General features: G+C 35.2%; 1 protein-coding gene across 1 annotated transcript; it reads right to left on the bottom strand.

The window, feature by feature from the left end:
- Positions 1-50: 50 nt before the first annotated feature.
- LOC137398026 (uncharacterized) lies at positions 51-11,166 on the bottom strand. The gene is made up of 9 exons (XM_068084126.1): positions 11,057-11,166; positions 7,289-7,429; positions 6,862-7,002; positions 5,162-5,302; positions 4,727-4,867; positions 3,027-3,167; positions 2,606-2,746; positions 2,169-2,309; positions 51-447 (listed from the first exon to the last, which is right to left on the bottom strand). Exons 1-9 carry the CDS (start codon positions 11,164-11,166, stop codon positions 51-53), a joined length of 1,494 nt encoding a protein of 497 aa, XP_067940227.1.
- Between the last annotated feature and the right edge of the window lie 5,255 nt (positions 11,167-16,421).

Genomic DNA, 16,421 nt, shown 5'->3' with positions numbered 1-16,421 from the left:
CGAGAGTCTCTGTGAGTACCGCTAAAGGTTGCCGCTGTAGGATGGATGGTCTAAGGAGTTTGAGAAGTACTCCTTTGCCATGTTACTTCTGAACGGTTAGGGCAGTCAGTGTAGGCTATTTGGACTAGCCATTCAACTTCCGTTGCATTTTCCTGCAGGGAAGTTTTGGTTCCTTTCTTCAAACTGCTCAACTGGGCTCTGGCTTGTCGGGGAAATAGTCCAAATCGGGCTCGAATGTCTTCAAAGAATGCTGCAACTCCAACCGTCCGTCCGCAAGACTCTGCATCTCTTTTTAAAGCCTCTTTGAGGTGCAGTGTGCTGGCCTCGATGGCCCACCTCTTTGCAGCTGCAAATTCTTTAAACCTAGTAATGAAATATTCTGGGTCCCCGACACCATTATACTCGGGCGTTTGGAACTGGGAGGCCTGTTCTGGGTTCCGACTTAATCTGAAAAGCTACCCAATGGTGTCAGCTAGTCGGTCTGTGTCCCGGTCTACACTCCTTGCCCTCCTTTGAGACATGACTTTAGCTTTTTTCCTAGTGATGGGGACCGTTATAATTATACAATCGTAGCCTGACATGGAGTGTTTAAGCGTTTTTTTTTTGCAGTATCAAGCGCCTTGTATCGAGCGCGGCGTAGTTTCAGTCATCAATCCTTTTCTGGAGTGCTAGATAACTTGCTTATTCTCAAACACCAGGTTTCTCTAAGAATATGGGGGATAGCCGTACTGCTATTTTTGCCAGATTCGGAACTACTGAGGCTGCTTTTGCAAGCAGGGCAGGAGGTCTGCGGAAGTTTGATTTCTAAATTTCCAGATAGGGCCTGCCGGGTTCAACACAATTCCATTGTTGCCACCAGTGTAAAAGAATTTCCCAGCCTTTCCTTCGCACAATGTAGACTATTTCATACAGATTAAATTGCGTGTGGTTTCGTTTAATGTTCTATTATAAAAAGAAATCCACTAGCCGAGAAGTGTAGGCCATTTGCTCTGCTCAAATATGTGAGCGTGCTCCTTAATATATAACAGCATCACTCGTTCCGGCTAACGGCAAACAGTAAAAATACCGGTTAACAAGGTGAATTTACAGAATCGCTAGTGCGTTTGTATGGCAGCAAGTGATGATAAGTGATAGCATAACAAGTAAAACAACATAATAATAAAAAATCACAACACATCCAAAAAATAAGAAATGTAACATCATGGCCCAGCATCCATACTTATAACTATATTTAGCAATATTGCGTAAAAGCTAGATGTTTGCTAGAGTTTGAAGTAAAAACCGGTTTTTGGTGCAATGGAAAATGGGCTATATGTACATGTAAGTTAATTTATAAGTGCATTTTCCAAGCAATATAACAATAATAACCTAACCTGTGACCTAAATGTCTATTAAAAAACCGATAACATAAAAACAGTACTCATGTCACATGAAAACTTTTTTTAGCAATCTTTGAATCAAAATTTATTGTCATCAGGTAAATGGCAGTGTTGCCTTGGCAATACAAGTCTGCACAAAAATTTTATTTTTATTTGACATGTGCCAACTGGTACCTTTCTAACTTTTAAACTTCATATCATGAAAAAGTGTTTTGCAGTTTAAACGAATTGAGAGAAGACATAAAACCCCTGTATAGGTTTTCAAACTTTGTCAAACAAATGTAAATTAAATCTGTTTTGCTACAATTACAATAAAAAGTTAATTAGGTAGTGATACAAATTAATAAGAACTGAGAAACAAATAAAAGTTTTGAATATATTGAAATAATAACAACAATTCATGCATATTTTGTGTGTATAAAAAAGTTACTGTTCCAGCAGAAGCTATCCACCAAAACTTTGAATACAGCTATACTGTACTCTCGACGCTGGTGCAAATGTAAACATGGGATATCGGACAGTTTTTGTATCACAGGGTAGAGAGAGAATCTCGAGGCTAATCTTCCTCAAGATAAAACAGCTTGATATTGACCTTGTCTGTGATATAGCAATTGAATCTTGTGGTGCAGGCTAATTAATTCTTAAAGCAACCTAGTTAACATTTTACAGGTTTTGAATTTAAACAATGAAGACTGCTCTAGGAGATTAAAACCCTTAACTAAGACAGTAATGTTTATAAACACAATAGAGTCTTGCAGAAGTTTTCTGTTGATGCTATTTCACACCTACCTGAGTGAAGATTTGAAGAAGTTGCAAGAACCCATGTCAAGTTTCTCCAGGGAATCTAGATTTTCTAGAACAAGATGACCAGGAAAATCCATGTTACTGTGAGAAAGGTTCAGCTCTTTCAAACTGGGCAGTGAAGCAAGTCTGCAACAAAAGGCTAAAAGTTATCGAATGATTTCAAGTCAAATAATCACATTTACTTGTTGCACATTTAAGCAAAATATTCTACAAGAATGACATTTTTACAGAAATACATTTCTGTTATTTGGTTCTACAGGCCAACAGTCTAACCATGCACACAATAATTAATCAATCATTGAAAACCAATAATACCATCATATTGATCATTTTTAAATGAGGATTGACAAAACTGGACACATTCAGGACTGTGCAAAGAGGTTAAAATCAGAAATTATTTTGTGATATTGTTTCACACCTACCTGAGTGGCAATTTGGAGAAGTTAAAAAAGCACATGTTGAGTTTCTCTAAGGAATCCAGGTTTTCTAGGACAACAGGACCAAAAGAATCCATATTATTGTGAGAGAAGTTCAGCTCTTTTAAACTGGGCAGTGAAGCAAGTCTGCAACAAAAGGTTTAAAATTAATCAATGATTTCAAATCAAGCCTTTAGATTTACTAGTTGCACAATGAAGAAAAGTTTCTATAATAATGAAACTTCTACAAGAATACATTTCTGTTATTTGGGTCTACAGGTCAAAATCTAACCGGGCTCACGATAAATAATCACCCATTAAAAACCAATAAGCGCATCATATTGATCATTTTTGAATCAGTATTGACAAAAGTTCACACATTGAGGACCGAACAAAGAGGTTTTTTGTGATAATACTTCAAACCTACCTGAGTGGCGATTTGGAAAAGTTGCAAGAGCGCATGTCAAGTTTCTCCAGAGAATCAAGATTTTCTAAGACAACAGGATGAATAGATTCTGTGATACTGGAAGGCAGTTTCAACTCTTTCAAACTAGGCAGTGAAGCAAGTCTATAACAACATGTTTACAGTTATCAAATGATTTCAAATCCATCATTCAATTTTACTTGTTGCATATTGAACCAAACAATTTTAAATTGGCAGTTTGAGTTTTATTTCAGTTCTATTCACTAAAAATTTAAGCAGGTTTTAAACACACCAATAACAAGCATATTACAAAAAAATATTAAACCTAGTCTAAATTAGAATAAAAATATAATTCCAAATGAACTTTAGATTCAAATTTCACAACAGATACAGTTTAGCTACAATATTTTGCTGCTTTGTTGGTACTATTAATACTGACTTATTTATTTTGGACAATAAATTTTTGGGGAACTTGTCAAAAGTAGATGGCTTTTTACCATTGTCTACAAATATGTTATATTAGCTAGTTACTGTTCATACTAACCCCTACGCTGATTGAAGTGGTTCAGAATGAGGCCAATTTTTTTAAACAAAGTCAAGAGAACACCAGCAATTCTCTGTCCATTCCTTAGAGAAACATCTTGCTATAAAAGTGGCAATATCGTAAAATCGTAATATCATCAAACGGCTAGCATCCCTGCTGAACAGCTGATAAGGCAAGTTCAGCTGTTGCAAAAAAGAATGACACGACCTTATTCCCTGTCGTTTCACATTTTCACAGGCCAGTCACGCATACAGAAAAATCTTTTCAAGAAGAAACAACTAAATTGGAAAATGGTTGATCATTCTAAACTTGTAGGCTTATTTTTAACTTATAAATATATTTAATAATATTGCGTAAAAGTTCATTGCACCCATTGATATACGTGCTAGTGTTTGGAGCAAAAAATGGTTTTTTGTGCTATGGTAAAGGAATTATATGTAAGTTAATTTATCGGTGCAATTTATAAGCTATATAATGATAACTTAACCTGTTGCCAAAATATATATTAAAAAAAAATGATATACAAAATAATACTCAGAACACATGAAGAAATCAAATCCACAAAATTGGAATCAAATATATTATACAATGTAATTTGCTTTGTCAGATGCATTCTGATTGTTGCTTTTGTTTGAACGCAACCCATATCTTCTTACACCAAGTATATTTTGCACTACTGAGCTAGTTGATAGGACCATTGAAACATCTTTTAGCCGAACTGAACTTTGACCCTTAGAAGATATAATTTTTGTGTCAATGGAAAGAAGTTTTCAGCCATATTGTGTGCATGCAAGCTAAGCACAGAATTTAGCCCTGAAAAACTAGTAAAGAGTTTATCTTAATTACTGATGCCAATAATTAGTTGTGGTACCGCAAATTTGCAAACTGATCAACTGATTTTAAAAAGGTGCATCACAAAATGAAACCACATGCCTCCCAAAGGTATTTTATAGTGGGACAATTCTTTTTCTACAATATAGGTGGTTACAGTGCAGTGCGGGCTAATTATTTTTAAAGCAACCTAATTTACGATTAACAGGTATTGAATTTAAACAATGAAAACTGCAAAAGGAGGTTAGAATCAAAAACTAAGTCAGTAACGTTCATAAACACAACATAGTCTTGCAGAAGCTTTTTTGTGATACTATTTCACACCTACCTGAGTGAGGATTTGAAGAAGTTGCAAGAACTCATGTCAAGTTTCTTTAGGGAATCCAAATTTTCTAGAGCAACATGACCAGGAAAATCCATTTTACTGTGGGAGAGGTTTAGCTCTTTCAAACTGGGAAGGGCAGCAAAGCTGCAACAAAAGGCTAAAAGTTATCGAATGATTTCAAGTCAAATAATCACATTTACTTGTTGTACATTGAAGCAAAAAATTCTACGTGATTGACATTTCTACAAGTATACATTTCTGTTTTTGGTTCTACACGTCCACAATCTAACCATGCACACAATAAATAATCATTCATTGAAAACCAATAATCGCATCATATTGATCGCTTTTAAATCAGGATTGACAAAATAGAACACATTCAGAACTGCGCAATAGGTTAAAATCAGAAATTATTTTGTGATACTGTTTCACGCCTACCTGAGTGGCAATTTGGAGAAGTCAAAGAAGCGCATGTCAAGTTTCTCTAGAGAATCCAGATTTTTTAAGACAACAGGACCAGTAGATTTTATGATACTGCAAGATAGGTCCAGCTCTTTCAAACTGGGCAGTGAAGCAAGGCTGTAATAAAAGGCTTAAAATTATCCAATAATTTCAAATCAAGCTTTCAAATTACCTTGTTGCACAATGAAGAAAAATTTTTTAGTTTGGCAGTTTGAGTCTTATTCTAGTTCTGTTCACTCCAAATTTAGGCTGGTTTTAAACACAGATGAAACAAGTATATTACAAGAATCTATTAAGCAGAGTCTTAATTATACTAAAATATATTTCCAAATAACCTTTAGATTCAAATTCCACAATAGTTACAGTTTAGCTACAATATTTTGCTGCTTTGTTGGTACTATTAATACTAACTTATTTATTTTGGACAATAAATTTGTTGGGGAACTTGTCAAAAGTAGATGGCTTTTTACCATTGTCTACAAATATGTTATATTAGCTAGTTACTGTTCATACTAACCCCTACGCTGATTGACGTGGTTCAGAATGACGCCAATTTTTTTAAACAAAGTCAAGAGAACACCAGCAATTTTCTGTCCATTCCTTAGAGAAATATCTTGCTATAAAAGTGGCAATATCGTAAAATCGTAATATCATCAAACGGCTAGCATCCCTGCTGAACAGCTGATAAGGCAAGTTCAGCTGTTGCAAAAAAGAATGACACAACCTTATTCCCTGTCGTTTCACATTTTCACAGGCCAGTCACGCATACAGAAAAATCTTTTCAAGAAGAAACAACTAAATTGGAAAATGGTTGATCATTCTAAACTTGTAGGCGTATTTTTAACTTATAAATATATTTAATAATATTGCGTAAAAGTTCATTGCACCCATTGATATATGTGCTAGTGTTTGGAGCAAAAACTGGTTTTTTGTGCTATGGTAAAGGAATTATATGTAAGTTAATTTATCGGTGCAATTTATAAGCTATATAATTATAACTTAACCTGTTGCCAAAATATATATTAAAAAAAAATGATATACAAAATAATACTCAGAACACATGAAGAAATCAAATCCACAAAATTGGAATCAAATATATTATAGAATGTAACTTGCTTTGTCAGATGCATTCTGATTGTTGCTTTTGTTTGAACACAACCCATATCTTCTTACACCAAGTAGATTTTGCACTACTGAGCTAGTTGATAGGACCATTGAAACATCTTTTAGCCGAACTAAACTTTGACCCTTAGAAGATATAATTTTTGTGCCAATGGAAAGAAGTTTTCAGCCATATTGTGTGCATGCAAGCTAAGCACAGATTTTAGCCCTGAAAAACTAGTAAAGAGTTTATCTTAATTACTGATGCCAATAATTAGTTGTGGTACCACAAATTTGCCAACTGATCAACTGATTTTAAAAAGGTGCATCACAAAATGAAACCACATGCCTCCCAAAAGTTTTTTATAGTGGGACAATTCTTTTTCTACAATATAGGTGGTTACAGTGCAGTGCGCGCTAATTATTTTTAAAGCAACCTAATTTACGATTAACAGGTATTGAATTTAAGCAATGAAAACTGCAAAAGGAGGTTAGAATCAAAAACTAAGTCAGTAACGTTCATAAACACAACATAGTCTTGCAGAAGCTTTTTTGTGATACTATTTCACACCTACCTGAGTGAGGATTTGAAGAAGTTGCAAGAACTCATGTCAAGTTTCTTTAGGGAATCCAGATTTTCTAGAGCAACATGACCAGGAAAATCCATTTTACTGTGAGAGAGGTTTAGCTCTTTCAAACTGGGAAGGGCAGCAAAGCTGCAACAAAAGGCTAAAAGTTATCGAATGATTTCAAGTCAAATAATCACATTTACTTGTTGCACATTGAAGCAAAAAATTCTACGTGATTGACATTTCTACAAGTATACATTTCTCTTTTTGGTTCTACACGTCCACAATCTAACCATGCACACAATAAATAATCATTCATTGAAAACCAATAATCGCATCATATTGATCGCTTTTAAATCAGGATTGACAAAATAGAACACATTCAGAACTGGTTAAAATCAGAAATTATTTTGTGATACTGTTTCACGCCTACCTGAGTGGGAATTTGGAGAAGTCAAAGAAGCGCATGTCAAGTTTCTCTAGAGAATCCAGATTTTTTAAGACAACAGGACCAGTAGATTTTATGATACTGCAAGATAGGTCCAGCTCTTTCAAACTGGGCAGTGAAGCAAGGCTGTAATAAAAGGCTTAAAATTATCCAATAATTTCAAATCAAGCTTTCAAATTACCTTGTTGCACAACGAAGAAAATTTTTTTAGTTTGGCAGTTTGAGTCTTATTCTAGTTCCGTTCACTCCAAATTTAGGCTGGTTTTAAACACAGATGAAACAAGTATATTACAAGAATCTATTAAGCAGAGTCTTAATTATACTAAAATATATTTCCAAATAACCTTTAGATTCAAATTCCACAATAGTTAGTAGTATGTAAAGGGACTGATCTAGATCAGAATTTTTGATTTAGCTTTTTTGAACTAAAGATGTCTAAAAAGTATAGAATTTTAAAACTTTTTCAAATCCTCGAATTTGAAAAAAGATGAATAAATCTTTTTAAAAATTTTCAAAAGTCCAGAGACTTTGAAAAAAATGTAGAATATTAGAAATCTATACAGAGAGGGTGGTCCGGTTGCCAAAGAGCACGGAACTGCAGCAACTAAGTGCTGGTCATGCTTCCCATTGGTACAATCTCCTTTATTATATGCTTTTATTTAACCATACATCAATTGATACGCTTGACTGAACATCAGGTCAGACACTTGGTATTAAAAGTTACTTGGGCTGACAATCACTTACATTTCAGCTCTTTTCAACTTCCAAAATCTATGGTGAGGAAGTTTAATCTTCTCAAATTCCCACCCTTCTCTTATTGGAAAAACTTTTGCTTTTTCCCAATCACACAATTCCAACATTCAATTCATCATTATCCATATTGTTATAATCGAAATATAGAATCGTTTATTTCATCAGAGATCATTTTACTGTATCCCTTCACACCCACTCTTTCAACATTCTTTTCTTCTTCTCTTTGTTCAAAAAGATTGGATAGTTCAAAAAGAAAGATAGGATTATCTCCATTTACCGCACCGTCCTACTTTACTTCTAATATGTCTGCAAATCGTTTCCTCTCATCACATCACTCTTTTAAATTGCTTACAGCTTCCTTTATCAAATCTAAAGTTTTTCATTCTAGATAGACGTCATGCCATGAAAATATGGTTTTCATGACATCATCCAGATCAGCCCTTTTACATACTACTGGTAAGTAATGGAATATTATAACAATGGAATATTCCAAGTTTAAAATATCTGTCATTTGTATTAACTTCTCCATTTATTATAGCTTTTCTTTAATATATCAGATCATCAAGCACAATTTTTCTCTGACAGGCTTAGTTTGTAATGGATGTGTGCTCGCTATTTTACCAATTCACTAAGACATTTTACAAATTCACTAAACAATTTACAAATTCACTAAAACATTTCAAAGATTCACTAAGACATTTCACAAATTCACTGAAACATTTTACAAATTCACTACAACATTTTACAAATTCACTAAGACAGTTTACAAATCCACCAAAACATTTTCCAAATTTGTTGTAATAAATAGAAAAACTTTAAAAATTGTATTATTCATCAGCCGGTTATCAGCGGGGTACAAGAGCCTCTGCAAAACTCCATAAAAATCTTCCCGAGCTATCTAGAAAATATATTCAGCGTTGGTTAAATAGACAACCTGTATGCCAAGTTTACAAACCAAAGCCTAAAAGTAATGTTTCCCCATTTCGGTTAAGAATGGCCAAATAACACTTACCAAGTAGATATACTTTATCACGAAGGTTTTTGCACAAAGGAAAATCTAAATACGCATTGACTGTAATAGACATAGCTTCTAGATACAAAGAAGCCAAACCTCTCAAAACTAAAAGAACAACGGAGACTGTAGAAGCGATACAGAATATATATTCTAGATCACCACTAAACTACTCAAAAGAGCTTATGGCAGATAAGGGTAATGAGTTTATTGAAGCGTTTATCGAACTGATGAAAGATTGTGGTGTAAAAGTTAAAAGAGCACTAAACATGAAAAAAATGGTATTTATTAAGAGATTTAATTGCACTTTAGTGGAAAAGGTTTTTGCTTTTCAGTACACTGAATAGATTGAGACAAAAAATGCATCACGTCAGTTGGTTAAAATGCGACCAGCACTGCTAAATTCAATTGATGATGAGGAAACTTGAATGATCGGAATGAAACCAGTTGAAGCAACAAAGCTAGACAATGTTCCACAGCCTCAATACCAAAAAATACTAGAAGATTTGCCAATTGAAATTCTTTAGTTCGACAACTCTATAATCCAGATGAAGAACACAATGACACACGTACTGAGCTACTGATGGTCTGTCGTCATTTACAAAATTGATGAATTTTCTTTATTTGAAAAACAGCCAGCATTGTGCACTTTGCGAGGTATTGAAAACAGAACATTTACAAAAGAGCAGTGGCGAGTTGTACCCCCGGTACTGAAGGTATAATGCATGACAGACAAAATATGTCCACATTGCCGTCAGCGCCTGATGGTGATTTGGAGTGATATAATTGTGTGTGACCAATTCGCAATGAACTTTATGATCTAAATATTAGCAGGTGGAGCTTGTATAAAAATATAGTAAGGTAATGAGTTTTTTACAAAATATCACAAAAGTCTTAGAATCTTTGGCAGCGGCGGAGTCAACTGCTAGGATTGTAACTTCACTCACCGTAGTGGGTATACCAGTAAGATTAGTGCTTACTTTGTTGGGAGCCGCATCCGGTTTAAAAGCAGTAAAAAAATCACACTAGGAAGCATTCTATACTGAACGCTGGAATATCATTAGTGCCAAAAAAAGTCTTGAGTGCATTAGAGGATGATTTAATTACGGATGATGAGTTTAATGTTATAGACGATGAGCAAGAAAAGGTTTTTTGTCTGTTGGAAACTATCAATGTTGATAAAGTAAAAGCTGAAGCCAGAAAAAATTTTACTAAGGAAGTGATCAGAAATTATTACAACGAGTGCGATAAAAGATTTCAATTTCATAGGCTGCCTGTAAAATCTTATGTGAATATTTTGGTTGGTATTGTATTGCTGTCTTGCAATTTTTGTACTATGTAAGTACCAGCTCCAATGTCTAAAGCGAGCATTGCCAAACTTTTTGGTTTGATTTTTATGGGTCTATTTTTCAAACCCATAGATTTTGCCACGTACCTTGATCCTGCAACTGCCAAGGCTATTAGACCCCCCTGGTATAGTGCGTTCCCTAAGTCTTTTATCAAATTTGTAGTCATTTATTATATACTAAACTTTGCGAGTTTTGGTGGTGGGTTTCACTGCTGGCACTTCCGATTCACACGCTTGAGGCAATAGTTTTTGTGGGAGCCAATGTAAATATATGACTTCTACAGCTAGACCAATGGTTAAAACACATCAGATATACTTTTGGGATGTCTCGGGAGTTTTCTCAGATGTCTTGACAAATTCAGATACCACCTCATTACTGATTATTGGGCAGTTTATTCTGATATTTTTTGATGGTCGGTTTCTCCGACCGCGTTTGCTCTGTCTGGTCCGACGTTTATTAATACATTTCTGTCAAAATTGATGTGGCTCGCTGTAGTACCTAAAACAGAAATGGGCGCGAGGTACATTCCGTAGTCGTAATAAAACGCAGGAAAATACTCGTTTATAGCAGCCTTGAGAAAATGTCCTTGTTTAGATCATCTTTCAATTTTTCCTCATGATTTATTGACACTACTCTAACCACAGTTTTGGTCCAAGTTTTAGCAAGTTTTTTTGGAATTTGATCTGCCTCTTTTCGATGACCCCTTGTTTGTGTTTTAGATACAGCTTGTTTACATCCTCATCCGACATCTTACAAATATCATTTTCAATATTTAATCGCAATTTGACTAATCTCTGGCAATATTTATCTGACTCATATTGTCGAGTTGCGAATTCAGGAATACTTATCAATAGTTCTGCCAGTTTATTATATAGAAATATTATTCACGTGTAAGCTTTTACGATTACGAAGCTGGTTACTGTAAAAAAGATCAGCCCCGCGAGGTAAAATAGTTGTTCTATTTTTTTACTGAGGGTTAGATATTTACCAGGTCGATGTTGAGAAAAATCACAAAAACATTTACAAGGCCCGCTTTTATTTCAGTGGAAAGCGCTTGGGGAATTATATCATTTTGCTAAACAATGTTTTAAAATATTTTTTTACACGTGTTTTTAGTGACTAGTAGCCTGTAAATAGTATTTGGGTCATGATCTCAGAAAGTGGGGTCAAGTTGGAAAATATCAAAATTTAGATAGTAGCCCAGCTTAACAAAGAAAAACCTACACAATTCTCTGCAGAAAGAATTTTGTTTCGACGTTAATTAGAACTGATTTTATAGTCAAAAGTCTACATATATCTTGTTAAAACAGTCGAAACGATAACTCGAGAAAATTGCCCTTAAAGTTTCCAGTCACGTAACTAGTTGTTTACCGTTAGAATCACCATAGCAACCACTACTAAATTTAACCGTAATTACACAAATACCTAGACTCTAAGACAGAATTTTATTCTGAATCTGAATATCTAAATTAGAAAGTTGTAAATATTTAATGTTTATAGATAATATTAGCTACAAGTGGACAACCAAATTTTGTTGATTGCAAAAAAATCGATTTGTTATTGCACTGTTATTGCACTTGTTATTGCACTTGTAAGCATATGGCAACATGTAGCATAACAATGCTTTTCACCTTATAGGCAATACAATAAAATTTAATTGCAAATACCAATAGCTCAATTAAAATATTTTCATTAGTAATGATTCATACTAATAATAATCTATAAAGAGTCCAAATTCAAGGGCGGATTTGTGGCTGATTTTGGCTACTTCACTGTTAATATTTCTTCCGTTGTTTAGATGGACACTCGTTCATACTAGATGCATCGGAAGTGTTGGAAAGAGTTTTCGGTATTTTCACCGGGGGGCAAACTAAGTCTCGGCAATGCTCCTTACAAAATTCTCTTATATTGTTGTACAGGTAATGCTGTTGATCAACTGGCAATCCAAGTGGCATCAGCTGGTCAGGCATGGAGTTATCGATTGGTTTTATATTGAGGGTTCAGTAGCGCTGAGGGTTGAATTGCTGAATTGTCTAATTGTTAGATTTTCTGGTGATTTACTATCAAATACAAACTGATGTGCTGTTTTGATTCCAGGAATTTTTCTGTAGTAAGTTTGTAGGTATGAACTCCAATCATACGTAGGCACAAGTACTTTTCCATCTTGTGAGCATACATAAGCATGTAATTATTTTTATTTTGTCCTGCGCAATTATCTGCGTGTATGATCAGGGAGTTTTTAGCTTCGTCAGACTGGTGTGTCTCCAAGTAGTGATGCAGATAGGATATCACACTGTTGCATCCTTTGCCTATGCTAATCGCCTCATCAACTAGGTAGTTTGTCTGACGGGGTAGGGATTCATCTGTGATTCTAAATATTGCACACTTTCTTGGTGTCTTAAAGTATACAGGTCCTGGCTGTAATGGATTTGATGGATAATGCACTTGCTGCGCCATATCAAATGAAATGTGCATGCATTTTTTTTTATTTAGCTTTAGCTATCATATCTCTGTAATGTAATCTAGCCTGGGAGGCAACTGCTAGATGATCTTCCTGTTGCTTCAAGACTGCGTGTTTTTCCTCATCAGATTTAGATGTACTTCTACGATAAACAATATCAAACCTTTTACAAGAAAAAACTGATATGAAAACAATTGATTATTAAATCATAGCACAGACTGAAAATTAAATTATTGTATAGAAGCACACTAAAGAGTCTTGTATAAAGATAATTCAAGATTTAGCTACATCAAACATTAGACTATAGTAGCAAACCTTAGTATACTTACTGGTAAATAAAGGTGTTGTTCCGCTGACAAGTCCAGCACAAATCTGACATTGGTTTACAGCAGTGTACTCCAGGGAACAGCAACTTCCACAGTCGTTTAAAACTAGAGATGCTGACTTTTAAAAATTCAGCATTAGAGTTTGTTTCACAATATTTGCTGTAGACATATTTTTTAGTCATGTGTGAAGGCAACACTTCAGTAGCTTCTCTAGATATTCCGTTCAATCTACCAGGTAGCAGTAAACTGTGCTGTTGCAGGAAATTTGTCATGAATCTTTGAAAGCATACGGACTGTTCATATGGGATTTTTGTTTTGCTTCCGCGATTTAGCTTCCTTGGAATGATTGACCGGACCGACTTGTAGCGCTTTACCATCTTGTCCAGCGTGTTGACACATATTGTGTGCATATATGCAAACATAGGTCTGCATACTGGCTTATTATAATGCTTATATTCAGTTCTAGCTTTCTGTCTAAGTAGATTACTAGCTCTTTTTGTCGAAACTGTGTGCTCACTAGCATGAAATCCACATTCAATCTTTGCTAAGATAGCAATGTCCAACTCAGTAGTGGATAGCTCAGAGCAAACATATCTACAGAGACTGATTTCATTGTTATCAAATTGAAGTAAACACTTGGAGCCTTCTGGACCCAACTTACAGGAACATTTACAAAAAAGAGAGTGGTTAGGAAAGTTAACATTTTCATTACCAGCGTGAAGTTCACTTTCATGAAGGAAATTTCCTAACGCAGTCTGAACTCTAACGGCTTCTTGCTCTTCTAACCGTGCAATTACCTTTTCATAATTATCTTCAGCATCGATCGAACATGGAACATCATCCACATCAAAACCTTCCTCTTCATCAGATGATTCTGTATCAGTTACATTGCCAAAGTATTCTTCGAATGTATCATTTATTTCTTTATTAACACTCGAGTCAATGAAAAAAAAACGCTCGTTCGACTTTTGCGACGCCATGTTTTACTATTTCCGGTTTGCATAGCAACGGCTTGGCGAGGCAAATTTAGGCTGTTTTAAGCTTCTGTTCGTTAAACAGAGTTCAGATTTTGAAAGAGCATTCTTGATTAGCCTAAATAAATGTAATTTTCAAAACACAACAAATGCACGTGGAATTGAGTTTACTAACTTGCGATCGCTATAACGCAAATTCAATACGCGCGACTTAACCCCACTTACCGAGATCGCGACCCATTTTCTCTAATGTCTTTTGGTGCGGACGAATAACGCTGGGTTATAAATTGAGTGGTAAGATTAGCGTGGCTTCCACTAAATGCAATTTTGCTGAGGGAGGTGCGATGTGTGTTGAGATCTTGTTCGGCGTTACAATCATCAATGATTATTAAAGACTTTTTTTGCAGAAAGTTTCAGTGGCTGTTTAAAAAGCTGCAGACTTGACAGAGCAGATACAACAACTCGATGCGAAAGAGGACAAATATCGTAATGAACTCGCAAAGTTGCAAAAACTGAAAGATGAGTTGGATGCCCAAAATGATTTAATAAGCGATATAAAAAGCGAACTTGTGGATAATACGACAAAGATGCAAAAGCACCACAACCTAATTTTAAGCATTGTTGGTGGATTAGCCGCTGGAGGAATTTTAACAGCCATTTTCCAAGTGGTAGCGAATGCGTTGGGATCTGATGTGGTAAAAGATCTTATTCCTAAATCTACTGATCCGAAGGGTATTATCGAAAGCGGCATTGGCAAAATTATCAAGAAAAACCTGGAAGACTTAGTCGCGTACTTTCATGACAGATATCTAAACATATCCGGCATTGTACAAGCGCTTTGGCACATGATGGAAAACGCTGTAGAGTTTCTCGAAAGCAACTTGTAGATAATCATCGCCGTTAACTTTGTTAATGTATGAAACAAATAAGCACAGATCTCTTATGACGCTATGAAAGATTGTTGCAAGATTTTTGCGTAGGTGGTTGTGAAGATCGTTACAAAGATTGTTACAAAGATTGTTACAATGTTCATTGCGAAGATTGTTGCGACTGATAGGTGTGAAGATTCATCAACAAAAACTGGATTCTTATCAAAATGAAAGGTATAGCAGGTACAAAAAAGTGTTTTTACACGAGATATGTGTAAAAATGTCTGTTAAAAGTATACAAAAAAAAACCTCTGTTCAAAAAGAAATTTTATGCTAACCTTGTCCAAATCTGAAAAGAGTCTCGGATCACCCTGTCCAGTGTGTTGGAGTTTATTGCATTAGCGCAAAACCTCCTACACCTGCAGCCGTGGCAGCACCTACAAATACTAGCTCTTTTTTTTTATTCAGAGCTAGGGGTGTGTTCTAAAGAAGCCGCTTTTATATCAGGGTGAGGTAGTGTTGGCTTTTCACCAGAGTTTTTCAGTATAAAAGGTAGAATTTATCAAGTATATTTCTTCAGTAGCCTCCGGCTTTCGCGCATTTTGCTCGTTTAGCAAATCTTGGTTTGTTGCTCGTTTGATGTTGTAATCAGCTTGTTCAACGTTTAGTTTTTTTAGTGCCGCATTATGTCTCTTGGCTTTTTCTTGAGCTCCATTTTTATCCATTTTTATCTCCATCTCTATCATTTTTATTATTGAAAAAAGATAACTTTCACCGGCAAACGCTAATGAGTTTACGACGACTCCTACTACCATAGTCACGATACTAGCAGTTTAATATGTGCCATAAAAGCTATAAGCTCTTTATATCATTACTGGATACGATAAAGGTCACAATTCCATCTACTTGAATGTTCAGCGTGTGTAGTTTAATAATTAACACCCCAGAATACTTGAAAATCTTTAATTTGTCATTAAAAGTTGTACATCTAACCCCACAACGGATGAATATGGCCAGTAGAGAATAACATCTTTACTATTTCCACCTCGGGGAATAACTAGCTGAAACGATGCTCTTTTATCAAAAGTATTTATCCGCTTTAGTCTGACTTGATACACATTCACAGATTTTGATTTTGATCTGCCATGCATTTATTGTACTACAACTCAATCTCAGCCACAAATTTGCCAAGATAGGCATTACCTCATTCATCCGAGATGGCCAAATTTAAGCTGTTTGAGCTCCCAATGAACATGGACTTGTAATTATTGGTAGGATGGTGTTGTATGATTTCTACCACATCAGTTTTACTAAGGGAATAATTGAAAGGAGATTTGACTGTTTACCGTACCAGGAATTTTTGATGCGTCTAAT

The sequence above is a fragment of the Watersipora subatra genome, chromosome 6 (assembly GCF_963576615.1).
Source record: "Watersipora subatra chromosome 6, tzWatSuba1.1, whole genome shotgun sequence".
NCBI lineage: Eukaryota > Metazoa > Bryozoa > Gymnolaemata > Cheilostomatida > Watersiporidae > Watersipora > Watersipora subatra.
The sequence above is the reverse complement of the archived record's forward strand: the minus strand, read 5'-3'. Positions and strand labels throughout refer to the sequence as shown.

Bases quoted from the DNA above. Each gene is read 5' to 3' on its own strand.
- LOC137398026 (XM_068084126.1), bottom strand. From the start codon at position 11,166: ATGTCGGATGAGGATGTAAACAAGCTGTATCTAAAACACAAACAAGGG. The intron at 3,168-4,726 runs GTAGGTGTGAAA...ATGTTGTTATAG, and splicing joins TTCTTCAAATCCTCACTCAG to ACTTGCTTCACTGCCTAGTT. The intron at 2,310-2,605 runs GTAGGTGTGAAA...CTTTTGTTGCAG, and splicing joins TTCTCCAAATTGCCACTCAG to ACTTGCTTCACTGCCCAGTT.